The 27,626-nt window shown below is 56.4% G+C and overlaps 2 protein-coding genes and 1 pseudogene across 6 annotated transcripts in view; 2 read left to right on the top strand and 1 right to left on the bottom strand.

The window, feature by feature from the left end:
* Positions 1-1,713: 1,713 nt before the first annotated feature.
* On the top strand, positions 1,714-11,295 carry PEA15 (proliferation and apoptosis adaptor protein 15). Of its 2 annotated transcripts, XM_042926517.1 has the most exons (5): positions 1,714-1,826; positions 7,386-7,559; positions 8,962-9,117; positions 9,270-9,357; positions 10,206-11,295. In XM_042926517.1, exons 2-4 carry the CDS (start codon positions 7,388-7,390, stop codon positions 9,332-9,334), a joined length of 393 nt encoding a protein of 130 aa, XP_042782451.1. In that variant the 5' UTR covers positions 1,714-1,826; positions 7,386-7,387; the 3' UTR covers positions 9,335-9,357; positions 10,206-11,295. The 2 variants fall into 2 exon arrangements, with proteins under 2 accessions (XP_042782451.1, XP_042782450.1); XM_042926516.1 differs by having other exon boundaries at positions 9,270-11,295.
* Positions 11,296-12,604: 1,309 nt separating this feature from the next.
* Positions 12,605-27,626, bottom strand: part of DCAF8 (DDB1 and CUL4 associated factor 8) — a 40,705-nt gene continuing 25,683 nt past the window's right edge. For all 4 annotated transcript variants that reach the window (XM_042926515.1, XM_042926511.1, XM_042926512.1 and 1 more), the window contains 7 exons: positions 21,078-21,150; positions 20,545-20,602; positions 19,930-20,037; positions 18,489-18,619; positions 14,678-14,797; positions 14,196-14,312; positions 12,605-13,579 (listed from right to left, as the gene is read on the bottom strand). In XM_042926515.1, coding sequence (XP_042782449.1) covers positions 13,463-13,579; positions 14,196-14,312; positions 14,678-14,797; positions 18,489-18,619; positions 19,930-20,037; positions 20,545-20,602; positions 21,078-21,150 — 724 coding nt within the window. In that variant the 3' untranslated portion in view covers positions 12,605-13,462. The remainder of the gene's footprint in view (positions 13,580-14,195; positions 14,313-14,677; positions 14,798-18,488; positions 18,620-19,929; positions 20,038-20,544; positions 20,603-21,077; positions 21,151-27,626) is intronic.
* LOC122212485 lies at positions 25,414-25,789 on the top strand (annotated as a pseudogene).

The raw sequence follows: 27,626 nt of genomic DNA, 5'->3' as shown, positions 1-27,626 counted from the left end.
CGAGTCGCGGAACCAAGCTACTGACCGCGCCCAGAACTCACAGATGGGACAGTTGTCATGGGTCAGGTGGAAAGGTGCTGCTGAGAGACTAGGGGGCCACTCGGTATGGAAGAAGGAGACACGAGGTTACCGAAGCGTCACCTCTACAGACAAACCCGGGACATGCTCCTAAGGAAGGCGCAGGAGTGTGGCGCAGAGACCATGTTTTTACCCAACTGGTAACCATTTAATGCTCAGTCTAATCCGTGCTGTGGGCCCTGGGCGGATGCGATTCTAACAGGGAGCTTACGATCTAGTACAGGTCACTGGGAGGTCCCACACTAACTAGAAGCTTAGTCTAGGTTTCAAGCCCCCCTCTGTGCCAGTCCTCAGAGACGATTTCTGAATCTCAGAAGAGCCCTGGCAGACGGGCATCAGCGTCCCCATCTCACCGGTGAGGACACTGAGTCTCAGAGGCATAAACCACCCAAGAAAGGACGGGAGCCAGCACGGAGCCCCAGTCCCCCGTGCCTGCTGCCTCGGGAAGATCTGAGCCTGTCACTGACTACAGACACACCATTGAGTCTCTCTGAGTCTTAACGACAGGTCAGTGAAATGATGTTCGGTCCTATAACGCAGAACAAATGAGATATCTTCAAAGGCAGATTACGAGGTGGTCTTACTCTGGAAGTGTGGTGCCAGGAGAGGGCCACTGAAGAGCAGAGAGAAGGCCTATGGAAAACCCAAGACGCCAGGAGCCTGAGCCTCTTTCTGGGGCAGTGTAGACCAAGAAAGCAGGGGTCCCGGAGGCCAATCCGGCTCTGCCAGGCCAGAACCGAGGGAAGCCGGGGCGATCGTTCCCAGAGGTCGCCGGGGGAACTGGTGGGGCCCGGACCTCTTCCCAGGGCCAGACCCTGCCAGAGTTGAGGCAAGAGACCTCAGGCTGGAGATGGGGGTGCAGACAGATGCTTCCCCACTTCTTCCTTCCCTCTTTCAGTCTGGCTGAGAATCTGGGGGAGGAAAGTCCCTAGGGGTGGAGAGGAAGTTGAGAGCCGCCGCCGGGTGCTGGGCCTGGGCAGAGAGGCAGAGCTAGGAGACAGAGCTAAGTGCGGCGTTGCAAGATGTCTATATTTGCATGCTGAGCTCACTGCTGCTCTTTTCCTCCCCAGAAAATAAAATTACATCATGGTGGGGGGAAGGCAGGAGGGCGGTATATTCGGGAAAGGTGAGAGGCACACAACGGGGCATCACCCCTGAGGAGAGAAGATCCGGGGCTCCAGGTCAAGGGGACGACGCCCCGTGTTGCTTCCCGCCTGCATCCCTACCCACGCCCCCGCCCCCAATGTGGAGAAGCCCGAGCCAGCCTCCGATCCCTCGCTAGCGGGTCCCCTGACCCAGAAGGGGAGGAGAGAGGTTTTTCCAAACACAGGTCAGCCAGCTAAGAGGATCAGAGGCCCGAGGCCCGCCGGACGCCTAAACCCTAACGCACTCTGTGCTCCCCAGGGTCCCAGCCGCCGCGGCCACCGAAAGGGAACCGGGCGACGAGGGTGTCCCGCTGGGAAAGAACGAAACCCGAGGGCCGGGTCCCGCAGTCCCCGGGGGCGCGGGCAGCGGCCCTCGGCAGCCCACCCGCCGGCCCTCCCTCAAGCCCCGCCCCCGCCCCGCCCCCGCCGTGACGTCACCGGCCGGCCGGGCGGGGCGCGCGGGGCTCGGACTCGGGCTCGGCGGGCGGAAGCGGCGGCGGCGGCGGCGGCGGCAGGAGCGGCGGGAGCCGAGGAGGAGGCTCCGGACGCTGCCCAGGAACCGGGACGCCGGAGAGCCGCGCCCTGAGCGCTCAGCCCGCGGCGGTGAGAGGCGGGCCGGGGCCGGGGCCGGGGTCGGGGCCGGGGTCGGGCTCGGGGTCGGGCTCGGGGCCGGGCGGGCGCGCAGGGGCGGCGACCCGGGGCCGCGGGGGGCGGCCGGGGTGCGGGGTGCGGGGCCCGGCCCGGGGACGCTCGGCCGGGAGCCCGCTTCCCGCGCGGGCCGGCTCGGCCAGGACCCCCGCCGCGGCCCGCGGGGGGCCACCGGGGGACCGGCGGGCGCGTGTCCGGGGCAGGGGGGCGGGAGCCGGGGGCGGGGAGGAGCAGCAAAGGCGAAAGCCCTAATTTCCTCCAGTCCGTGTCGGAAGCGACAGGGACACGCACACCTACGAGAGACACGCCAGCACACACGGTGACACACACCCATGTGACTCTTCCACACATCGCTTCGCACACAGCAAATCACAAACGTCCCTGCACTACACATCCACCCCCTCCCCCCACGGCCTCCATGTGCACGTCCCCTGGGAGAACATCTGTCTGCGGGACAGCTGAGTGGGGGCCCCTGTCCCCAGGCCACCCTGATTGTCTGGGCACAGTCTCCGAGCCCTGGGCCTCAGGTTGCCCCTCTTTAAGACAGAGGGACAGGGAGACGGGATCCGGAGTGAGTGAGCCCGCCTGGCGCCCCGACGCTGGGGGAGCCGGGAAGGTAAGGGGCTGCTGCGGCCTCTGCCCTCCCCCCCCCCAGGTCCACTTAGGTGCCGGGAGCGGCTGGTTTCTGCGCCCCGAGTGGCCCAGGGATGGAGGAGGGGGTGGGAGAAGAGGAGAGGGAGAAAAAGAATGAGTATGAGTCAGCCAAGGATGGAGCCCAAGTCAGAGAGAGAGAGAATGAGGAGAATGTGTGCGAGGGACAGGGACACAGTCGGGGACGGGAGGGGAGGAAGCGAGGCCGAGGTGGCCAGAGCAGTGGGAAGAGGGCTGGGGGCTGGGCGGCACGGGCTCCGAGAGCCAGGACCCGGCGAAAGCAGGCGAAAGCAGGATGGGGCGAGGCCCCGGGGAGTTCGAGAAACGTGCTGAATGTGTGGGTTTTGTTTCTCGACGAGTCTGGCCCCCAGGCTGTCAGAGCGATTAGCTTTAATTGCTCTTCCCTTTGTGGCTAAACACTCCGTTGGGGAGATTGCCAGAGATGCCCTAGGCTGCCCACCGCCCCGGTTGCCTACTTCCTCACCGCCCCCGACACCTGTGCCCGTCCTGTGTGCATGTTGTCATGCGTGAAGAGGGCCACGGAGTCACGCCCTGCCGGGCCGTCCCCTTCCCTACGGACCCTCACGCGCCACCTGGATGCAGCCAACCAGTTCAAGCCCCTCCCCCCCCTTCCCCAAGCTGCCGCTCTCTGGGCAGCAGGGAAACTCTAGCCCTGAGTGTTCAGAGGGGGACACTGAGTCACAGACCCCAGCGGTCCTCGGTCCTCGGGGCCACCACCCAGTGGGACCGGCTGAAAGCCCACTGATAGGACAGGAGGAAGGGAGCGAGAGACTGCAGGAAGGAGACGGGTGAGGGGGAGAGGTGGGAAGGAAACCGAAACAGGAGTGGGAGAGACACCACCAGCTGAGTGGCCAGCACTCGGGCCACCTCACCAGCAGGCAGCCCTCTCTGCCCTGCCCGACCCGATGCCAGAGGTCTCCTGATGCCCCCATCGCGGGGCGTCTGCCTTCTCTAAGACTGAGGGCCTCTGTGCCCAGGGCTAACCCACCTGCCTTCTCAGCCTGAGGCCCGGGTATCCCGTCTCCCCTCATTCCCAGGCTGGCCGGCCGAGTCTTAGAGCCCCCTTCTTCCTTTGGTACAGGAAGAAAGACACCCCCCCCCCCAAAGCTGAATGGAAGCTAAGGGAAGAAGTCAACTGAGTGCGTTATTAAGGGAATCATTAGGACTAGGACTGCTTGAACTTGGGGCCCAGGTAGAACAGGCGCCCTGCCCTCCCTACTCACCCCTCTGCTTCCCGTCGCCTGGCACCCCATGCCCGGATCCAGAATCGAGGCAGTAAGACCCCCTCCTGCTGGTGTGGGAGACCTCCTCCACCCCCCACTCCGGCAGCTGCCACAGATGGGGGGGGGGGGAGGCTTTCTTTTGAAGTTTACTGGGAGTTTGGGACCAAACGGGAGAGGGGATGGGCATGAAGTAGTGTCCCAACGCACAGGGGTTACCCCGCTTTGCTAGGCTTCTCAGGGTGCCCCGGCCCGCTCCTTCCGCCGGTGGTGCCCCAGGGCCCCCACCTGTCTTGCTCTGGGCTCCTATCCCCGGAGGCCAGCATGTAAGATCCTCCCCACCTGCCCCTCTCCCCCCAGCTTCCTCCATCACTTCCACTTCTGTCAGGGCTCCACCTGGGGCCAGCTTGGAAGGAGAGGGAGGGAGGGAGGGAGGGAGGGAGGGAGGAAGGAAGGAAGGAAGGAAGGAAGGAAGGAAGGAAGGAAGGAAGGAAGGAAGGAAGGAAGGAAGGAAGGAAGGAAGGTAGGTGTGAGGAAGCAGTGAGCAGAGCACAGAATGATCTGGGAGGGAAGGGGACTGACTTCCTGGCAGCCTCAGCTCCGGCCCCGGTTCCTGCCTTGGTATCCTGTCCCAAGAATGGCCTCCGCCCAGGCTGCCTGGTGTTCCCCAGACAACCTCTGTGCTGCTCCGGGGACCTGGAAGACTTTGCAGGGCTGGGAGGGGAGGAGACGCCTCTGTAGGCCCTGAGGAACCCTGAGTCTCGGTGACAAAAGTGACCGGGCGAAGGAGCCCGGCTTCTGCCAAGCCCCACCGGGGCCACACCGCCCCGAGGACGGTGCTTGTCCGTGAGACTTGAGAGCCACCTAAGGAGATTCCACTTCCTTGCACCCCAAGAATTCCCCAAGGGGCTGGCCTTGCCCCTGCTGCCCCGCCCAGGCCTGGCTGGACGGATCTCTCCAGGGAGGGAGCCCCCAGGCCTCCTTTCCCACTCCCGCAGGGGGCCTTACTGCACAGCTTCTGCCCCTCCTTGCCGCTCCCACATCCCTCCCATCCAGTGGTGTCATTGTCCCCACCGCTGGGGGAGGGGGGGGCAGAACCGAGGTCACCCTGGTAACCGCGGAGTCCCCGCACCCTCCCCTAGGATCCCTCCTTCGCAGCCTCCTTCCCTCTCCCAGCCCCGGCTCTTCCTCCATTCTGGGGGCCCTCCTCACCCTTCCCTTCTCTCTGCTTTTGGGCCTGTGATTATAGAGCTGACACACGCGTGCGGCGTTCACACACACGCACGCACACACACACACACACACACACCTCGTACGCTCACCGCCACCCATCCAGCCCCAGCACGTACACATCCATTCCCAGAACACGCACGCACCCCCACACCCCGCCACCGCCACCTCCCGGTGCCCGCGCCCCTCAACGTTCCCCCCACCCCCGCGCCTCTTGGGGGCCTCGCGTCTGCCTCGCGCTCTAAGAAAGCTCCTACCCACCGCCCCCCTCCTTCGTGGGTGGCTCACTCACACATTAATCCCTCCCCGCCCACCTCCCCTGGAAGTCTGTGTTTTAGATTCAGAGCCCTAAACCCAACTTCCTTCCAGGAGACACACACACACACACATTCTCCTTCCACAGGATCTAGTTACAGCCTCTTCTGCGTGAAAATGGACAGGAGACCCCTAACCGCTGTCCCATTTCCCAGCCGAGGGCTTGGTGTCAGGGTCTCCTCCATGGGGGGGCAGGGTCTTCTTGGGGGCACCCTGCCTCCTTCCCGTGCTGCCCCTTCCTTTTGAGCTCTCTCCACCCCCCCCCCATGGATGTCCTCATGCCTGGACCCCCTGCCCGTCACCCCCCTCTCCTGGCCCGGGATTATGGAGGGGGTTGAGGGGGGGGGGGCTGGGCTCCAGAGCCTGCTGCTGTGACCTAGATTTCAAGGCAGAGACGGCTCCTGGTGCTGACAGTCAGAGAGCATTGTTCCTGGCCCGGCCTGGTGGGGCGGCCGCCGGGCCCTGCTGTCTGCTTGCACCTGGCTGTGCAAGTGAGCGTGCCCGTGAGCGCCTGTTTCTTGTGGGGGTCCTGCTGGCTCATTGTGTGTGTGTGTCACGGTGCCTGCCACCAAGGGAGGCTTGTTGGTTCCGGTCCGAGTAGGGGGTTGGGAATGCGGACTTCTGGGTCCACGCCTTTTACTATGCCATGCCTGTCTGCCTCAGTTTCCCTGCACCTAGACCAGACATAAGGAAAATGGGGTGAGGCCAGCCCCTCGCTGTCTGCTACGTTCCCAGGCCAGCGTTGGGGTGATTTGTGGGCAGTCCCCGTCAAGTACAAGGTCGTCTATCTCCTTGTCCCAATCCTTGGTTCAGCCAGAGTTTAGGATAGAACTTACTTTTTAAAATGCTTTACTTTTCTGATTATAAAAGAAATATATACTCATTGTGGGGGGGGGGGGAGCCCCTTTTAAACTCAGCACCGGAGTTTCACATCTTATCACTTCCAGAAGTTCATTCTAAGGTCTGACCTTCCTTCTTCCTGTCTTAGTCACGCTTCCTACCTAGTGGGAAGGAGGGCCTTGAACGTTCTCTACCTTCCCACTTCAAGATCTTCTTGAAAGAGGGGTGGGGTGAAGGCCGCAGCCTCGCCCAAGCCCCCTCCAGGAGCCCACCCCGAAGGTGGTGCCAGCCGGACGTGGGTGCAGGCAACGGTGACAGCCCCTTTGCTGCCAGACTCTCCCAGAGCTGCCTCGAAACCCCTTCCCCTGCCACCCAGCCAGCCTGGGAACCGGGCAGGGGGCCAGAGCCAGCCGCTTGGTATTCTGGGGCGCGGGGGCTGCGGGCGTAGCACAAAGGCTAGGAGAGAGGGCTGTGCGGAGGCCCGGCGGCCATCAAGGGAGAAACGGGCTCCACAAAGGTGGGGGTGGCCCGTTGCTTCCCCCTCCCCGCCCGCCCGAGCCCTAAGGACTGAATACAGGGGGGCACGGAGGGGCCAGGGGACCGTTAGACCAAGCACCTAGGCATCCATCCAAAATGAGTCATTAGAGGGGCGGTGGGGAGTCGAAGTGAGGGACCCCTTTGCTTCTGGGGAAGAATGGGAGCTAGAACACACGAGCTCTAACCAAGCAGCCCCCCTCCTGCCCCTCCCAGAGCTTCTCACTGCCACGGCCGGGCCAGCCTGCCTCTCCCTGAAGGTCGTTTTGGAGTGTTGTGGGGTTTTTGTTTTGTTGGGTTTTTTTTTTTTGACAGGGGGAGGGGTTGCAGGTGGGTGGGGCGATTCTGGGGGGGGCCTGGGAGGCAGTGGGTGAGAAAGTCTGGAGCAGGTTGCTATGGTAACCGCCTCCTCAGTCAGGGGAGCTGTTGCCAGGGTTACTGCTGGGGGGGGGGCAGAAATGAAAAAAGATGGGGGAGAAGGAGGTGTGACTTGTCACTCTAGGCTGAAGCTTGGCCCCTAGCTTCTCGTCTCTTCCCGACTGCTCCCGCCGCCCTTGGGTCTTCATTTTCTCCCTCCAGCCGGGCCCCCCCCCCCCCCAGCCTCCGCCAGGGTGGAGGGAGCTGGTGGAGGCGGGTGCCGGTGAGGAAACCGGACTGGCACCTCCAGCTCAGCCGCCTCTCCCTTTGTTCATCCCGCCCCCAGCCATGGCCGAGTACGGGACCCTCCTCCAGGACCTGACCAACAACATCACCCTCGAAGACCTGGAACAGCTCAAATCGGCCTGCAAGGAGGACATCCCCAGCGAGAAGAGCGAGGAGATCACTACTGGCAGTGCCTGGTTCAGCTTCCTGGAGAGCCACAACAAGCTGGACAAAGGTGGGCGGGGGCCGCGGCCTCTGGGGCTCAGTCCTGGCGGCGGCAGCGAGAAGCAAGGTCAGGGCCGCACGCGCCAAGCACTCTCCTCTCCGGCAGGACGGGGGAGAGGCTGCGAGTAGAGACCCGGGGGTGGTGGTCCCTGCGTGCCTTACGGTGCCGTCAGTCACTAACGGGGGCGCTCACACGCCCCTGTGCTATTGTCAGATGTGTGACAACCCATTAAAACACAAGTCGAAGGCGATGGGATTGGAAGTAAAACCACAAGTTCCGACGTTTTTGGATTCACTTTTAGAGACCACTGCTCTGGGAGTGGCTTGGGCGGGGAGTCGGTGCGTTAAGCTAGCCCTGCAAGGCCAGTGTATTTCGAAGGCAGGGTCCAGAGCGGGGGCGTGCTTGGCAAAGGACCACAGTCCCAGAGGCCGGAGTGTCTGGTGTGCCTGGAAGAGCAAAGGGGGCCTGTTTGGCTTGGCTGGTGGGGCCTAGGGGACATTTAGCGGTGGCTGGAAAGGTAAGTTAAGGCTGCGCCGTGGGGCGCCTTGAGGGACGGGGTATTCGGCGGGCGGTAAGTGACCCGTGGGCCCCGTGGGCCGCGAGAGGTACTCGTCTGCCTGTAGCATGGCGAGCGGTCGGGAGGCGGCCGCAGAGGGTCACAGGGGAGGAGCCAGGGAGGAAGGACGGAGGGCGTCTGCAGCCTAGAAGCAGCCCCGCCACGGAGAGCATCCTTCTGGCCACGGCCGTGCCCGGGCTCACGAGGCCCAGCATCTCTCCTGGCTGGTCTGGGGCCTGCACCCCCATGGGTGCTGTCGGGAAATTCTTTCTGATGCTGACGAGGAGGAGTGCTAGGGAGTCAGCGTGGGTGTGGGGGGTCAGGAAGGCCATTTAACTCTTCTGTTCTCCCCTCCCCGCAACGTGGCACCTGGTATTCAGCCCGAGTGCCTCGTTCTAAATCCCTAATGTTTTAAAAAAAATTTTTTTTCAACGTTTTTTTATTTATTTTTGGGACAGAGAGAGACAGAGCATGAACGGGGGAGGGGCAGAGAGAGAGGGAGACACAGAATCGGAAACAGGCTCCAGGCTCCGAGCCATCAGCCCAGAGCCTGACGCGGGGCTCGAACTCACGGACCGCGAGATCGTGACCTGGCTGAAGTCGGACGCTTAACCGACTGCGCCACCCAGGCGCCCCTAAATCCCTAATGTTTTAAACTTCACTGACCAACCACCTGCTCTTCCTGGGAAGTCCTCCGTATTTACTGTTGGTGCCTTAGCTTGCTTGTCCTGCTCGGCAGCCCCGCCCCTTCCAGGGGCGTGCCCTCTGATAGCCAGTGTGGGTCCCAGAAGCCTGGCCTGGTGGGGCAGGGGAGGCCTCTCCAGCCTGGCTGACCCGGTCTCCGTCTTCCTTCAGACAACCTCTCCTACATCGAGCACATCTTCGAGATCTCTCGCCGCCCTGACCTGCTCACCATGGTGGTGGACTACAGAACCCGTGTTCTGAAGATCTCCGAGGAGGATGAGCTGGACACCAAGCTGACCCGCATCCCCAGTGCCAAGAAGTACAAAGGTAGGAGGCCACGCCTTCACCGTGCACCTCTCCCCCCGCCCAGGGGTGATCCTTGGAGCACTTGACTCTGGGGACAACGGAGGCGGATGCGGCGGGCCTGCCTGCTGTCGTCCACGCCTCCCGTCCCTGGACACCTCCCTTTTTGCCCCCAGACATCATCCGGCAGCCCTCGGAGGAAGAGATCATCAAACTGGCTCCGCCACCGAAGAAAGCCTGAGCGAAGGGGAGGAGAGGAGGAAGGTCGGACCTTCACTGGACCACTCCCTTCCCCCAGCCTCCAGGGGAGGGGCGAGGGCAACCCCCCCAGTCTACCCACTTACTAACCTGGTCCTAACCCCCTTACTGTGCGCGTGTGTGTGCGTGTGCGCACGCTCTGGCTGTCCGTCTGTATGTCTAGCTCATCAAGTTCCTCCTCCTTGTGAGAGGATGGGGGTCGGGCTGGGGGGGGCTTCGTTTCCCCACTTTAGGGGGAGGTGGGGGCTGTTTCTATGCAAATAGAAATGGGCACATTCCTCCTACTGCCCTTTCCTCCACTCTTCCCCCACGCGGCCGAAGTGTGGGAGCAGAAAGGACCTGTATTTTCCTACACTGAGGAGCCGAGCTGGGGTGAGGGCCTGGGGAGAGGTGGGTGGACCTAATGACGAGCAGCGGGAGGGAAAGTGGTTACCCAACCCCCACCCGGACGGGGCAAAGAACAGCCAGAGTTCCGAGTTTGTACTCCCACGCTGGATTGGCCGAGTCTTTTCTAGTGGTTCCTCAGGTTGGAGGGCCTGGGCCCCGGCAGGTCCCATTTTGCTCCCCTCCCATGGGCCTAGGATGGGTATGAGCCAGGGATCTAAGGAGAGAGGACCACTGGATCCCTTCCTGGCCCCGAAGTTCAAACCCCGTGGAGCACCCAGCATTAGACCCTCCCGCCTCCCCCAGAGCCCATGCTGGGAGCAGGCCCCCCTAAACCAGATGTGGGGTGGGGGGGCCCTCTTTTCCACTCCTTTATTCCTACTCAGACTGTTGCACACACTGACTCCAAACCTAGGGAGACTGAGGAATGAGCTCCTTAGGTCTTAACCCCAACCCCGTCCCACCCACAGGGTCCCAGCGTGGTGACTACAGGCGACCCTCCCTATCTCGGGTCTAGAACGCCCCCAGCTGGAACGAAGGGAAGAAGCTAATTACAGTGTCTTCCTTTGCACTGACCACCCGCCCCCCCCCCGCCGCCAGTTCAGTCCAGGAGGGGACTTGTTAGCCCGTCGCCCATCTTCCCCACTCTCCTGGCGTGTTGGGCTCGTGAATGCCTCCTAGCCAAATCACTAGAGTGCAGTGACCCCAGCCTCCTTCCTGTGCCAAGATGCCCTCCCTGCCCTGACCGTGCTAACTGTGTGTACATATATATCTACATATATGTATATTAAACCCGCACTGCCATGTCTGCCCTTTCTTGTGTCTGGCATTAACTTAGTGTCTAGGCCAGGGCGGGGGTGGAGGGGGGGGTGCAGTGAAGGGAGCGCCAGTCCAGTGGCTGTGTAGTCAAAGCGAAGAAACTTTCTTCAACTTTAAATTCACATGCAATCTCAAGAGACTATTCAGAGAAAGTTTTAAGTTCAGAGCTTTGAAGACGTGGGAGCAAAACTTAAGTGGGAGCGGAGGGCTGGCTGTCGGAGGAGGGAAGAAGCCAGACTGGCCGGAGAGCCGCCTCTGTGCCCAGCCCAGCCCAGCCGTCCCCTCTGGCCACCGCTGCGGACACCTGCCTTAACACATACACCTTGAGTACTCCACACAGTTTTGCCTTAAAGGACCTTCCCAAGTTTCCCCAGCCCTGTCTGGCTTCTCCCTCAAGGACAGAGAGATACTTGCAGAATTGGGAGGGGGGAACTGAGCACGAATTGTCCTTCCGGTCAGGATATGTGATGTGAGAGTGTGTGTGTGTAAGAGAGAGAGAGAGAGAGAGGGAGGAAGGAATTAGGAGCGTTCTCTGAAGAGGAGAGAGGGTGAGATGGGAGAAGGGAGACAGGGTCATTTTCAACAGAGTCTAGTAGTATCTCTGTAAGGCAAAAATAATCTAAAAAGACTAACCTGCCCTCCCATCCCTGTACTGCTGTGAGATCGTCCCTATCCTGTGCTCCCCTGTCTGCAGTGTGCACGGCCTCATTCTAACCCTGGAATAAAGGTGATTGTACTGTACCCGATTCTAGAATTTCTGTGAATTACCAGGACTTTGGAGTCTTTGAATGACTGGGAGGGGAGGGGGAGCGATACCCCAAATCCCTCACCGCAGCCTGGAAAACACCCCTAATGGTATCCTTCCCCCCGCCTCCCCCCACCCGTCTCCCGAGTGGCCCTGAGCTATGGGGCCTGCTCCACTGGAGCCCGGGCCTGGAAACACGGCTGTCCCAGACCAGACCTCCTCAAACCGTAAGGGAGACAGGGCCAGGAGCCTATAGTGCAAGAGACCAACCCGGTCCATCACGAATGAATGGGCCACATGTCGCACACACACAGCGGCAGTCAGAAAGGAGAAGAAGAAAAAAAAAAAAAAGCTTTACTGAGAGAAAGTACACAACCAATTCCAGAGTGCATGGTTTTCAGGCCACTCCACGACCCCGCCGGCAACAGGAGTGCGCGCGTCCCCGCCTTGGGGAGGAAACGCAGCAGCTGACATCTGGTCTGAGCGTTGCTAAGAAAAGGGGCAGGAGGAAGGAGTGCCTTCCATCCCTTCACTCTGCCCTTCCTTCCTGGCCTGTTCTAGGAGAATCGGGCCGCCTCAGGATGCAGAATTCCTGGTTGGGGGCCGGGGGGGCCGGGGCGGATAGCAGCACAAGCAATAAGGGCAAAGATTCAACTTAGGACTTTCATTCAGCGACCAGTGACGAGACAGGTGTCCAAGCCCCAGCTATCTCCATCCTTAGATTAACGATTTGTCCCTCAGTCGCAAGATGCCAAGAGGTGGACCAGCTAGAGAGGCCACCCCAGGAGGCCTTTCTCTGCTATACTCTCCTCCCACGAGGAGGGGGGCTGCTGGGGCAGGGTGGGTGGCTTAGAGAATCAAGCAGCTACAGGTAAGAGCGAGCGTGTCCTCTGTCACGTACAGTATGAGGAGAGACAGTCTGCAGTGGCAGAACCTTCCTGAAGTCACAGTTCGGTCAAGTTTTAAAGACGGGCCAGCCTCTGGTTGGGAGAGCATCCTGGGAGCACCCACAAGACCCAAGGAGAGGTAGGAGATCTGGGGCAAAGAACTGAAAGGAACTCCCTGTTTTCCCAACCCCGCAACCGCGGCAGGAAGCAGGGAAGGGCAGAATCGAGGATCTTTCCGTTCTGGAGCCTCAAAAACCCAAGGGGTCGGCCCCCATCTCTGGTGGCCGCAAACAGAGGGCGGGCTGGGCCCTGTGCGACTGCGAGGGCAGGACTCCCACCCTCCACCTTCAGTCCCTTCCCTGCAGTCACGGAGGACATACAGGTATTCAAACTGACAAGAATTTTAACGTGCTACATCCAAGTTTGACTTGCTTTTTAATATATTTATAGATATAAAATTAGGCCTCTAACAGTGACAGGGCAAGGAGATTGCTGCCACCAAACAACTTTTTTTTTAAGTAACAGAAGAGGTAACATCCTTCCTATCCTTCCTCCACTTCTGCCCCTCCTCCCGCCACCCCAGCCCCCCTCACCAGACCTAGTTAGGGGTGACGGGATGAAGAGAAGGGCATGAGGGACACGTCATCGAGTGTGAAAACACCGTGGGAAGGACAGAGGATGAACGGGTGGGTAGGACAGTGAAGAGTGTGGGGCGGTTAGGGGCTCCGAGGACTCCCCAGAATAACAGGATCCTGGGATGGGGTCGTCCGGGGGCGGGAGGGGGGGGGGGGCAGGGGAATGCAACTGTCACAGACTTTTAAAACATAAAGAAAAAGGTCAACAACCTAAACCAAAGAGAGAACGGCACATCCACCGCCCCCACCCCGGCCCATTGGTACTGAACAGCCAGTTATCCCCGCCCCCCACCCAAGAAACAAGGGAGATTAAAGAAAAGGAAACCCCATTCCCTACCCCAAACCAGTTAACAAAATAGGCTCCCCCCTCCCAAAAAAAACAAGGCTTTGGGGAGAGGCTGTTTCTGCTGAGCCCTCTGCACCTCTCCGCGGAGCCCATGCCAGGGCCTGGCTCCTACTCCTAGCTACTCCGCAGGTTCGCGCCCCCTCCGGTCTGTCTGTCTCCCAGGAGGTCTTTCTTTTATCTAAAGCAAAAAGTCCAAAGTGCGTTTCTGCTGAAGGTAAGGGCCTGAGACAGGAAAGGGCTGTCCAGGCAGGATCGGGGTTGGCAGCTCCGGCCCGCCCCTCCCGGGTCCGAGGCCTCAGGAAGGCATGCACTGCACCCGGTCGGGGCCCTCCTCCTCGTCCGATGTGTCTGAGGAGCTGGGGGACTCATCCGAGTCTGCATCTGTGGCCCCAACCCCAGGCTCTCGCCAGCGCTGTAGAGTAGGAAAGGCTTGTTAGTAGTTTCCCCACAAAGAGGACAAGCCTGTTAAGTCTTAACTGTAACTCAGGTGCTCTAGGCCAGGGGTCGGCGGACTTTTCCTTAAAAGGGCCAGATAATAACTATTACCGATCCCGTCTATCGCATATGTCTATTGCAAGTCTTCGGCTCTGCTGTGGTAGCACGAAAGCAGCCACAGACAACGTGAATGGGCGGGTATGGCTGTATTCCAGTAAAACTTTTGCCAAAACAGGCAGCATGCCAACCGCCAGAGTTTGCTAACCCCTGCCCTAGGCCTCTTCGGGCAGAAGGAAAAACAGAAAGTCACTCTGACACTTATCATTTTTCCCAACTCCTTCCCCACCCTCACGCCTCTGCAAACACCGCGCTCTCACGCGTGGCAATGGAGAGCAGAGAGCAGACCCCACCCGTCTGCCTGGTGGCTCTTCCAAGGCTACGCCAGGGCTCTGGTGGGGGTGCAGGACAATGGATAAGCAACCCAACCACAACCACCCGATCGCTTTTTAAAATGGCGAGGAAGTGTGCACTAGGACATGTGACCCTTGCGGGGGTCACCGCCCCCGGGCGCCCACCCCCCAACACCAGCTTACCCGGTGGTGGCGTCTCTGTCTCAGGTGATGCATGAGGAACCAGAGCATGTGGCTATCAAACAGGTCAGTGTGGTGCAAGCTGTCTTCATCCCGCTCCCGCTTGTTCTTCTTAATCACCTGAACCGGAGAGGGTGCTGGGGGTGAGTGTGGCGAGTAATGACTAGGGACCCCGGCCCTGATCAGAAGGGACTGGCGCCCCATCCCCCTGAAAACGTCCTCCAGGAGCCGTTAAGCCGAAGGGGAGCCAGACCAGATGAGGAAAGGGTGCCCCAGGTTTATCCACTGAGAAGGTCAGGAAGCTCTAAAATAGAACGATTCTTCCGAAAGACCCCCCCCTTCCCCACTCCGCCGTGAACTCGGCGCACTCCACAGCTGCCCCTGGACCCCTGCGCAGGGGATGCTCCCCGAGGGCCAATCACAGCCGCCTGGGGGAGGGTGTTAGACTCAAAATGCAACATGGACCTCTGCAGTCAGCTACTTACATCCTTCAGCCCCGTCAGCTCAGTGGAAGTTTCAGCGGTGGGTGCCCAGATCTTGACATCATGGTCTAGGCCGCTGGTTGCCAGCACGGGCAGGTGAGGGTGGGGCTCAAGACAGTTTACCTGGTCAAGAGGAAAGGAAACCACAGGTTCAGGGGTATATGGGAATAGGACTTAAAAACCACTACTCACCTTGAGCCAAACATATTCCTCAATCAGAGCTGAGAGAGTGCTGGGAAGGCAGGCCCAACCACCACGAACGCAGGCCAAGGGCCCTGGGGGTGGAAGAAACGCTGGACACAGACTGGGTAGATAGAACAGGCCCATCTCTCATCTCCCAGGTATAGGTAGGGGTGGCCTCGCCCTAGACACAGCCCCAGGGGCAGGCGGGTGACTGGCCAAGCTCACTGCTGGCTTCACAAAAAGGCAATGAGGTCCAGATGACCTCATCTACTCCGGATTCCACAGTCCCAACTTGCCCAAGGCTGGAAAAAAAACATCTCAGTGCCTTTCACCAAATGGCAAATAAATTTTTAAAAATGAAGAAAGCAGCAGCTGCCGCTGAGCCCCCAGAAAAGAGAGAACAATCACATTCACTTGGCACGGTTTACTTGGACTGGAGGGAGGCACAGGCTGGGGAGGGGTGAGGCAGTGGAGGCACGCGGATGCTGGAGAACCCTGCACGCCCCAGGGCAACGGCATCCTGCTGTGCACCCAGAAAGCCCAACAGGCTCAGCCATAGGGTGGCACAGTGTAGGAACACAGCTTCCTGGGGCATCCACGGCATCAATCTAAACCACCTCTGGGTACAGTGACTGCGCAGGAGAAAGGGACTGTGGCAGACAGGCAGGCCTTCTGGCTTCAGCAGCTTCCTTCTGTCTGGGGGCACCCATGCCCCCTGCTGTCTAACTTGGAAACATCAGCCTTCCAAACTGGGCAGGGCAGGGCAGGGCAGGGCAGGGCAGGCAGCTCCCAGGGCCACTGGAAGAGCTGGTCCCAGATCTAGCTGCTAAAGCATTTTGGGGCTTAGTCAGCCGAAGAATAGATAGGAAAGGCACCCGGAAGGAAGAGGGTGTGGCCCTAGCCAGTCCTCACCCGCACCGCGCCCCCCCCCCCCATCCCATCCCGCCTTGCAGCTGCCCCCGTAGGCCAAAAAAACAACCCCTGGCAAAAAGCCTCTTTTATCTTTTCCTTCTCTCTGGACCAACCTCCTCTGCCTGGCCTGCACACGCAGAGAGCGCAGCTGAGGGGAAACTGGGGCCAGCATGGAAAATAATACTGACCCGGGCTTCCAATCGTCTTTGTTCTTCCATTTTACAAGTAAATAAATGCTCAGAGAAGACTGAAGTGAAGCCCGAGCCTGAGAGTAAAGCAGAAACCACGTTTCCCCTCTTCTCTTTCTCTCAAGCCCCGTATCAGCTCGCTGCGAAGTTTCTACTGGGGCTCTTTTCAGGTAGTGCGGACAGTTCTCAGCATCTGCGGCATGAGGAGACCCCAGACAGGAGCTCCACTGCCGGAGATTATTATCCAAAGATACGTGACAACTTACACGTACAAACCAGAGATCATTCCGCCGCCTCCTGAGGAGCCCTCCACCCTGACTACCTCTCCTGGAGCAAGTCAGCAAAATCAAAAAAATTCCTTGGAACTTGGGACTAAGGACAAAGCCAAAGGCAAGAGAGACAGCAGTCAATACCGTATAGTACGTGGGTTGGAGCCTGCAGGGGGAGCCGACAGAGAGCTTCTGGGCCGGGCCCATCTGAACGCCAGCACTACCCGGTCAGTAACAACCTGAGCGGAGCGACGAGCTCCAGCCTCAAGAGGCCTGGGCTGGGAGATACGCGGATGGGACAGAGCAGTGAAGTGCTCTGGGGGACCAAGGACTGTCCTTTAACATCAACCCCACCCCCTTGTCCTTAAATGGGAACAAAGAAAGGACTAGAGACTGACGCAAAACCAGAGTCGAGAGACCTGGGCAAGGCGGATGATAACTTCTAAGATCCCTTCTGGCTGTAATATTCTACTTTACGATGAGCTGCTATGCATCTTCTTTGGAGGCTGGTGCCCGGCGAGCAGCTGCAGGGAAGTTAGGGCCAAAAACACGGAGGCGGCCAGGTGGGAACACACAGATCATCAAGCTCACATGGGGACAAGAACAAGCTGGGAAACGCTCTTCGGGGTGCAGCCTCTAGATCTCTTGTTCTGGTCTCTCACTCTCGTGACCACCAGATCCAGGCGTGGGGCCCGCCTATCCCAAGCGGCTGCCCTCTCCACCTGAGAACCTGGATTACCCATCAGACCCTGATATTGGCAGAGCTGAAAGCAAACCGGCCTGCAGAGTGGTTTGGGAGAGGGCATTCGGCCCTGCGTCTCTCCGGAACGGAACGCAAGACAGTTTATGATCTAGAAAGGATTCACTGGGCCCTTCTGACTTCCTTCTGACTACATGCCTACTGCAGAATTCTCATGAAGACTCCAGTGTTTTAGTTTGTTCACTGCAGATGATAGAGGAGGACCTACGGAAGGGCAGGACAGGAAGCAGGCAACAGTGACATACACCTTCAAGCTCCACACCCTCTCCACATGCGTCCAGGCCAGAGAAGCCTGGGATCTCTACTGGCCCCAGGTCCCGAAAACTTAAGACAAAACCAGAAAAAACCTGAAAGAGCTTCACATGAAGGCAAGAAACACGCAAGGAAAGGGAGCCTGACTGCAAAGCACCATTTTAAATTCTACCACCACTGTCTAGACACCTCATGAAGAGATGGGCTCTTTGCAACTGCCCGGAGCTGAGACGGGATGAAAAGGGAGAGAGACCAAGCTGTCTCAGCCGTTCCTGAGAGGCTCCTAACCAGACTCGGGTAATCAGTACAAGGCAGTCTCTCAAACTGCCTCTTTCAGATCTTCTGCAGTCCAAAAATCTTACAATAGGAAGCCACTAAATTCCTTTTCAGAGTCTGGGTCTCAAAAAAGAAAAAAAATACATGATGAGCTAGATGGATCTTAAGAGCTGACCATACTTCACTCCCCAATTCAGGACCCCTCATGCTTCCTTTCTGTCCTACCCCTACGAAGGGTGTCTGGAATTCAAAGGACAGGCAGACTGTGATCTGCTCATGGGCTGTACAGCAGGCTGCTCAGTCAGTATTTAAACCACCACCACAACAAATCACCGTATTTGCTCTGTCCCTATCTAAATGTAGATGTTATGGGTTTATATTCATTTAAATATAAACATGACATTTCACCTTTACGTATTTAATACGTATCTCCTAAGTACAAGGATATTCTCCTATATAAATAAAACGCTATTGTCACATGACAGAAACCTAACATTGAATGCCCCACGAAAGGATGTGTGGACCATATTCTGACTCTCCCAACTGCCTGAAAAGTGCTCCTTCTACCTTGTATCCACTGACCCAGAATCCAGTCAAGATGCCTACTCGGCTACTCTTAAGGGATGAGGCACGTGGCACGGAGACCCCTTTGGCACTGGGCACGATGGGAGTGCCCCGAACTCCCATGCTCTCCTTTCAGAAAAGGTGCATGGCTAGAGACCCCGCATTCAGGCCACAGGCTCTTCCCTACAGTCCCTTTCTCTCCCGAACAAACCATGCCTCAGAGGGGCAGAAGGCAGAACACGGGAGAAAACATTCCAGGCAAACCTCAGCACCCCCTGGTGCCTTCGATGTGGCTGGCCAGACTCCAAGACAGGGCATCGCGCCGCCACAGTGAACTCGGGGGCCCTGCGAACACCTACCTCAATGGCGAGAAGAGCAGGGAGCCGGCCAGGCCGGCACAGCGTACTCACCACGCCTCCCTTGTCCCCCTCCATGAACTGCACGATCTGGCAGGAGGACTTCTCCCAGAGGAAGATGTGCCCGCAGTCACTGCCGCTCACCACAAACTCGCTCTTGGGGCCATAGAAATTGACGCCTTTTACTGAAACGATGAACGAGGGAAGAAACCACACGGAAGTTGGCATCGGGCCTGTATGTATTTACCTCATAGGGAATTTAGTTATTCACAAACTCCGAGTCAGCAAAGAGCCACAGAATCCCTTTCATTTTCACAAACCAAATCAAGGGCTTGTGCGTATACAACAGACAGAGCAAGAGTCATGCCATTCCCAGAGCCTGCTTCTAGTCCCTCGAAGAGCTCCGTGGGGCAGAGGGGCTCCGGTCCCTCGGTGGCAGCCTCAATCACCGTGGTCTATACCCTGCGGGGCACCCCCGGCCTCACGAATGCCTTACCTGTCCCGGCCTGAATCCCCCGACCAGGCAGCCCTGTTCCACACTCCCGGCCCATCCTTGGTTTGTGTGCTTCCTTAGGACCCCGTCAGTGCTTCCTGGGCCGGCAGTGGGGCTAAGGACGACGGAGGAATATGCCACAGCTGCCCGTAAGAAGCGCCCGTACCCAAGACTGAACAACAGGGCTCCACTCTGGGACGTGGCTAGGGAAGCTGGGGGCCCAAGCTCCGCGCTGAGCACGGGGCTGCACCCTCGCCCTGGCTGCCCGTGGACTAAGTTCCAAGCCCAAGTTCTCCCGCTCTCCTCACTCACTCGGAAGGAAAGGACACGTCCCTCCAAGTCAAAATCATGACAGATACTTGTTGGGAGTGGTGGCAGCAACAGAGCCGTGGCCACCCCAACTTTTCTGTACACGAGAGTCCAGTAGGGAGCTTCTCGAGAACTCCAACCACGCTGTACCCCACGCCAGCTGAATCAGATGTCTGAAGACGGAAGCCACGCTTCGGCATTTCCGAAAGGTCGGCAGTGAGTCCGTGGCACGGCGAAGCTAGGCAGCCGCACGCAGAACCCAGACGGCCGTTCCCGCCACAGACTGGGGAGGAGCCCCCAGCACCACCCTCCTCCTCTGCCTCCTCCCAGAGGCCCACCGCCCCCTCCACCCTAGAGTGAGCAGCTCCCCCCTATTTCAGGCAGTTCGGTACCACCGGCAGCGGACGGCTTTCCCAGCCTCCCCGACAAGCCTGGTAAGCCTGCAGTCGCCTGCAGCCCCAGGAAAAATAGTCACCCACGTCCCCTTACGCCCAGAGGAAGTAATCTCACTGCAGGGATCGAGGGGCTTCGGGCCCTCCGTGCTTGAGCACAGCAGGCCCGTGAAAACCCCCGGCTAATTAATCAGGGACACCCTCCCCCTGCCAAGTCCCTCAGGTAGTTCTTATCTGCACAACCTGATTGAAACACTGCAGTTCTCCAAGCCACCAGACAGAAACTAAAAGACAGCCTCACCTGTGGCATTATTTCTGTGGCCCTTGTATCTCTTCACATACTGGGCCCCGTCGCTGTGAGAGGAGTTGAAGAGGTAAATGTCTTCGTCGTTGTAACTGGCCAGGAGCTCTGCCAAGAACAAGCAGACAGTAGTGAAGGCAAAGGCTGAAAAACAGCCGGGACCAGGAGTCGGGGGCTGGGGTGCAGCTTCTGGCCGGTAGTGCCCCCTCCTAATACCCGGGGATGGCACCCATCTCACTCGGTTGGAACGGCAGGCAGGTCAGGTGTCCAGGGTAGACTGAGAACACGCTGCCAACCCAGGGGTAGCAGGATGCTCAGGAAGGTCACACCCACTGACTCGAGGAGGAGCCGAAGGCGTGAGCACCTGCTCAGGCAAGGAGCCTGGGCTTCGGGACGGGCGCTGCGAAATCTGATCTGCGGGTGGCGCCCGGCGCCTCCGGGGGTCGTCTGCTGTGTCCTCCCGCTCGTGTGCTCACCAGCAGCGACTACTCCCCAGCTGCTCCACTCGGAGCCAGGGCACGGCGGTGAGCGCCGGAGGGCACGCGCCTCACTGGCCCGGCAGCTCCCTGGACAGAGGGGGCGCGCCAGCCTCGGAGCCGGGCCCTGCGCACGTACCTGTGCCGTCGTGGCTGAACACAAGACAGGTGATGTTTGCTTTGGACTCACTGTTCACCTGCAATAAGGAGCAGATACTGACTGATGCCCCACCCCCCCACTTGTCACACCACCTTCAGGAAACAGGTTTTCCTTCAAACTCCCCTACATCTTCTCCCAGAGAGTGAGAGAGCGGAAGAGACAGACGGACAGGAGTACAGCCCGTGAAACGCGGCCGCCTCGGGGGAGAGGGCTTTCGGCTGGCCGTCTTCTGTAGGATGCCAGCCATCCTACATCCGCCCTATCTCACTCGGCCCCACCGTCACGGGGCAAGGCAGTTATCTTTACCTCCGCACTTTGTCGCTAAGAAAACCTAGCTAACGGAGGTGAAGCGGCTGCCGGAGACCGCAAAGCCAGTAAGTGGTGGAGCCAGGATTCAAGTCCAGGGGTCTGACTCCAAAGTCCAAGCTCCACCCGCCAGGCCGACAAGTTTGGGGACAGCCTTGGGGTTGAGTCGGGGAAGCCTGGAACCACCGGCCCCTCGTGAACCTTACCAGGTGGTGAGGACAGAATTTCTTGAGCACTCCGTTGTTCTCATTCTCATCGATTTTCCTCTGGTCGTAAATCCTGCCGTGGGCGGAAACGACGGAGATGTTACAACTTACAAACCGATCCCTTGAAGAGCTGCAATGCGTAGTGGCGGGAACCACAGCCAGTGGGAGGTCAGGACAGATAAAGGACCGTCCCCAACCAAGCTTCTGGCTCCCGCTCTTCCCTGAAGGCCCGCCTCTCCTACCCCCTTTCAAACCCTAGCTCTTCTCCAGGTGGTAATCCTAAACCCCATCAGCCCGAAGCGGCTTCTCTCCTCTCCCAGCTTGTAATCGCTTACTGTTGATTTCCACCGAAAGCTCCCCAACAGGGTCCGCTGCTACCAGGCCGGGCTCGTGCAAGTCCTCGGGTCTTCGGTCCCGTCTTGGCCCCTTACTTGGCTGGTTCTCCCTCTCGTTCCCCACGGCGACAATTACGAACACCCACCACACCAGGATCTCCTCCAGACGTCCTCTCTCCTGCCTTCATTCCCATCCAACCACGGTCCCCTTCCCTCATCTCTGCAACCCAACCTCTGACCATCCATCCCAACATCTGGGGCAGATGTCGTGCGCGAGCGTCCCGCCAGGCGCTGGACATCCGGGAGAAACCACACACGGCAGCGTGTTCCCTCCAGTCTCCGCGCCTCCTCTCCGCAGCTGCTCTTAACTTCCTCCCTGCAGGACCTGATTCCGTCCGTCTACTCTTCAACCTGCTCCTCGTGCCTGTCCGCCCACTTCCCAAAAACCCTCCCTCCACTGACCGGCCCCACCGCTGCCTTTTCTGCCCTTCCCTGTCGTAGTCAAATTACTAAGCAGAGCAACCTGCATCAACGTTTTCACCTCCTCACTCCCTATTCACTTCTCAATCCACTGCAGTCCAGCCTCGGCCCTCAGCCCTCTACTGACACTTGTCTGGCTCAAGTCACCAGGACCTGACGGCCTCCACCCACAGCAGGGTCTCGGGGCGTCTCTCTCGCATCCCGACAGCGTTCACCACTCCTGCCCTCAAACGGTGTCTTTCCTTGATGGCCAACGGCCCCTTACTGGTGTTCATGAGCTCGTCTGTCTCTCTAAAATGCCCATGTTCCCCAGAGCCCGGGTCTTCAGCTCTCCAGCCTCTGTATAGGGAAACTGCAACCTAGAGAGAGGTTTCGCTGAGATTATTTGTATCCTTCTGACCTCCTTGCTCATGTCGTCACCAGGATCATTCCAAAATGCAATTATTTTGTGTAAATTCCCGGCTTAAAATCTACTCGGTGACTCTGTATTTTCTACTAAATAAAGTCCAAACTCCTTAGTACATACAACTCTCCACCTCTTCTCAAAAGATCCTACACATTACACAAAAACAAAACAAAAAAGCGATGCTTCTCTGAAGACACCATGTCGCAACCTCACTCTCTCACCTCCACACACACCGCTCCCTCTACCTGATACGCTAATTTTGTCTTTAATATTTCCTCTGTGAGAAAGAACAGCATGGTGAAAGGGTTTCTACCATATCTGAGGCGTACGATCTGAGTTCAAATACTAACTCTGCTACTTAGTAGATGAGTAATCCTGGGTAGTTACTTAATATTTTTAATCCTTACATACCTGTTTCTCCAGAATGCTCCCTGTATGTCTAGTCAAGTGTGTGTCTAGCACATAGCAGGTGCTTAGTAAACACTGGATGAAGAAATGAATGAATCAATACATACTTCTATTCTCCACAATTTCTTGCTTAATATCCTCCTGCGTTGAGAATTACCCAGAAATCTTTGCCAAATGAACACCGGATAAAGAAAAGACAAATAGGAGAGGTGCCTGGGTGACTCAGTTGGTTAAGCGTCTGGTTCTTGGTTTCGGCTCAGGTCACCATTTCACATTTCGTGGGTTTGAGCCCCGTGTACGGCTCTGTGCTGATATCGCGGAGCCTGCTTAGTTGCATCTCCCTCTCTCTCTGCCCCTCCCCTAGCTATCAAAAAAAAAAAAAAAAAAAAAAACCCACAAATAGGAGACTGCTATATTGCTAATTAGTACTCTTCAACAAACAGAGCATCTGATAATCAATTTTTTCCCTCTAAACTAAACCAACAATTCTTAAATGTCACTAAGCAATCGTAAACTTTGTAAGTCAGCAAATTAGTAAAACATATTTACTTATTTTTTAATGTTTATTTATTTTTGAGAGAGAGAGAGACAGAGACAGAGCGTGAGCAGGGGAGGGGCAGAGAAAGAGGGAGACACAGAATCCGAAGCAGGCTCCAGGCTCAGAGCTGTCAGCACAGAGCCTGATGAGGGGCTCAAACCCACGACCTGTGATTATGACCTGAGCCAAAGTCGGACGCTTAACCGACTAAGCCACCCAGGTGTCCTGTAAAACACATTTAAATATGCAATATTTTGGTATATGGACCATTCAGTATTCCTCTGTATCTAATGCGCTCTGCCCCTCCTCTTTATGAGGAAATCTTTACATTCCTTCCCCTTTCTTCGGTATTTATCAAGAACCTACTATATTCTACGGGGCGCCTGGGGGCGCTCAGCCGGTTAAGCATTGGGCTCTTTATTTTTGGCTCAGGTCAGATCTCCCAGTTCATGGGATCAAGCCCATGTCAGGCTCTGTGCTGACAGCATGGAGTCTGCTTGGGATTCTCTCTCTCTCTGCCCACCCCCCACCCCCGTGCATGTGCTCTCGCTCTCAAAATTATTTAAATAAACTTAAAAAAAAAAAAAAACCTACTATATTCTAGCTGTGAAGCTAGACTAGGGGTTGGTAAACTTTTTCTTAAATGGCAAGATAGTGAATATTTTAAGCTGACAAGCCACCTGGTCCTTGATACAACTACTGAACTCTGCCACTGTAGCATAAAAGCAGCCTTGGATAACACGTAGATGAACAGCCAGGGCTGTGCTCCAATAAAACCTTACTTAGGAAAAAAACAGGCAGTGTAGCTTGTCAATTACTGAGCCAGACAGCACCGATACAAAGACGAATACGAATTTTTCCCTTATTTTCTGAGCATAGGACAGGAAGAAATTTCAAATGGCAGAGACTTTATTTTTTAGAGCAGTCCTAGGCTTACAGTCAAGTTGAGAGGGCTGACAGAGATTTCTCATACACTCTCTGTCCACATGTGAGCAGGATCCCCACCATTATCAACAACACCCACCAGAGTGGTTTGTGTTTGCTCTTACCAAGGATGAACCTACACCGACACATCATGATCACCCAAAGTCCACAGTTCACCTGACGGCTCGCTCCTGACGTGGTACTTTCTACAGGTTGGGACAGATGGATGATGACACCTACCCATCATTATGGGATCATACAGAGCACTGTCACTGTCCCCCAAATCCTCTGTGCTCTGCCTGTTCTTCTCGCCTCTCCCAGAACAACCACTAGTAGTTTTACTGTCCTCGTAGTTTACTGCCTTTTCCTGAATATCATGTTGCTGGGATCGCATAGGATGTAGCCTTTCAGATTGGTTTTTTGTTTTTTTTTTTTTTTTACTTAGTAATATGCATTTCACGTCCCTCCATGTCTTTTTGTGCCTCGTTAGCTCATTTCGTTTTTAGCACTGAATCCTATCCCATTATCTGGATGTCCCAGTTTATGCATTCACCCACTGAGGGACACCTTGGTTGTTCCCAAGTTTTGGTAATGGTGAATAAAGCTGCGATGCGCATCGTGTACAGGTTTCGTTGTGGACAGAAGTTTCCAGCTCCTCTGGATAAATACCAAGAAGCATGGCTGCTGGATCAAATGGAACAGCATGTTGAGTTCTATGAGAAACGATCACGCTGTCTTCCAACGTGGCTCTACCATTTTGCATTCCCAGCAATTGTTAGGGTTCCCGTGGCTCCACATACCTGCCAGCATTTGCCGTGGTCCGCGTTCTCTCGCTGCTTAGTATGTATTTTCCCCGTGACACAAGTGGAACACCTTTTTATGTATTTACTTGCCACCTATATACCTTCTTCAGTGAGGCGTCTGTTAAGGTCTCTGAGCCATTTTTTTTTAATTGAGCTGTTTTCTTATCGTGGAGTTTTAAAAGTTCTGTATGTATTTTAAACAACGGTCTTTTCTCAGATAGGTCTTTTGCAAATATTTAATCCCAATCTGTGGCTTGTTTTCTAATTCTCTTCGACAGCGTCTTTTACAGAGCAGAAGTTTTTCATTTTAATAAAGTCCACCTTATCAACTATTTCTTTCACAAACTGTGTCTCTGGTGTTGTGTCTGAAAAGGCGTCACCACTTTTGGTCCAACATCTCAGCAAGGCCCGCAGGGGTACCCACTGCTCTCTGAGCTTTGCAATGCCACCCAAGGACGACGAGAAGAAGAAAGATGCCAGAAAGTGGGCCAAAAAAGACAAAGACCCAGTGAACAAATCTGGGGGCAAGGCCAAAAAGAAGTGTCCAAAGGCCAAGTTTGGGACAAGCTCCATAACCTGGTCTTGTTTGACAAAGCAACTCATGACAAACTCCGGAAGGCCGTTCCTAACTATAAGCTCAGACTCTAGCTGTTGTCCGCCCTGAGACACCGGGGATTTGAGGTTTTCTGGCCAAGGCAGCCCTCCGGGAGCTCCTTAGCGAAGGATTTATCAAACTGGTTTCAAAGTACAGAGCTCAAGCTATTTACACCAGGAACACCAAGGACGGAGATGCCCCGGCCGCTGGCGAAGACGCATGAATAGATTCCACCAACTGTACGTTTTAGACAATAAAAACTTATTAAATCCAAATTGAAGTAAAAAGGCATCACCATACCCCAGCAAGGTCATCTGGGTTTTCTCCTACGTGATCACCTAAGAGTTTTATAGTTTGGGGTTTTATTGGTAGGTCTATGATCCACCCGAGTCAGTTTTTGTGAAGGGTGTAAAGTGTGTGCCTAGATTCCCTTTTTTTTTCCCATGCGGATGCCCAGCTGTCTCAGTACCATCTGTGGAAGAGGTTACTTCGGCTCCCCTGGACTGCCTATGATCCTTTGTCAGAGGTAAGGGGACTCCACTCACACAGGTCTACTTCTGGGCCCTCTAGTCTAGCCCACTGATCTGTCTGTCTGTTATTCTGCCAGCACTACACCATCTTCATTACTGTGGCTTTACAGTAAGTCTTGAAATGGGGCAGCGTCAGTCCTCCAGCTTCGTTCTTCCCCTTCGACACCGTGTTGACTATTATGGGTCTCCCGCCTCTCTGTATCAACTTTAGAAAGGGTTTGTCACTATCCACAGAATAACGTGCTGGGATGTTGATCAGAACTGCACCAAATCAGCAGATCCAGCTGGGAAGAAGTGACATCTCCACGGCAGTGAGTCTTTCTATGCCCTTCACGTTTTAAATCAGACAAAGAGTGGCTTCGGCATGACCTCAGCACCCAGCACCCTTATGTTACCTCCCTCCACCATCCTCCAGGTACCCGCCCACTCGTCACGTTACAGTCTCTCTCTTCCCCCCTCACCTCCTCTTCCCGCCTCACCTCCTCTTCCCCGCCACCCGCCGGTAATCTAGTGTTCTCTGTTCTGTGAAGATCAGCCGAAGGACAGGGAGGCAAAGGGACCATCTACCCACTCCGAGTCCTTTACCAATATATTTACCTGTCCACCAACCACCACAGGATTCATTCAGCTGATACATCCTCCTCTTCTTCACTCCTTTCGATTCGTTAACCAACCCAAACAAGATTTAGTAGGAGGCACTCACACCTCCACCGTCTCCATTTGCCTACTTTTTCCCTTCTTTCCCCTCCTTCCCCCACCTTTTTGGGGTCACAGACCAAAAAGCATGTCTCTCTAGGCTCCCTTTCCACGCTCCCTCACAATACTAAAACAAAATTTCGTATTCATGATGCAAAGGCCTTGAGGACGAGTGAGCTATTTCTCTGTGTTCCCTTGAAGGAATTCCTTTAGGCTAGGAATGAAAGCTACTGGCGTATGATGTAAACTCTACGGTAACGATATTTTCAAATTTGTACCGAAAAGGTGAGCTCTGATGGGGAAATCCCAAAACATTCAACTGGCTGAACCGAAGAGGTGCCAGAGAAACTGGAGACGACCCTAACGTCAGAGAAGAGCTGGGATGCTACAAGGGCCATCTGCTTACACAGGGTCAGGGGGCCTCAAAACCCACACAGGCTTCTGCCAAGTAAATAGCCTGTATCTCCTCAGAATCTGGGATGTACAAAGGGACAGAGGATACTGAAGCTGGTAAGAAACAGAAAATCGAAGTATTTCCCCTTGTGCTGACATGCTAAAACTAATTTCCAGCTTTTCTCTAGCCATGGCCAAGTATTAGCTTCGGATTAAGGCATTATCAACTGCAGTTCTCAATAAAGCCAACTGCTTCAGTCTCCTCCAAACATCAAGGACCCGTGGATGAATGATCTACAGACACGGACTTTTCAAGCAATCCAGGGCTCTAGGCAGGAAATCCAAATCAGGAATTTCAGTAAATGCCCTATTTGCAGGAGGCACCACCTGGTCGTTCTGACAAGTACAACCCCTGTTGATCAACTGCTTCTTATTTAAAAA

The sequence above is a fragment of the Panthera leo genome, chromosome F3 (genome assembly GCF_018350215.1).
Source record: "Panthera leo isolate Ple1 chromosome F3, P.leo_Ple1_pat1.1, whole genome shotgun sequence".
Classification (NCBI taxonomy): domain Eukaryota; kingdom Metazoa; phylum Chordata; class Mammalia; order Carnivora; family Felidae; genus Panthera; species Panthera leo.
Note: the sequence above shows the minus strand (reverse complement) of the source record. Positions and strands in the feature narration are given on the sequence as shown.

What these genes read in the sequence shown, in the direction of transcription:
- PEA15 (XM_042926517.1), top strand. Translation starts at nt 7,388, where the DNA reads ATGGCCGAGTACGGGACCCTCCTCCAGGACCTGACCAACAACATCACC. An exon ending in CCACAACAAGCTGGACAAAG is followed by an intron (nt 7,560 to 8,961) that starts GTGGGCGGGGGC and finishes GTCTTCCTTCAG; the next exon opens with ACAACCTCTCCTACATCGAG. An exon ending in CAGTGCCAAGAAGTACAAAG is followed by an intron (nt 9,118 to 9,269) that starts GTAGGAGGCCAC and finishes TTTTGCCCCCAG; the next exon opens with ACATCATCCGGCAGCCCTCG.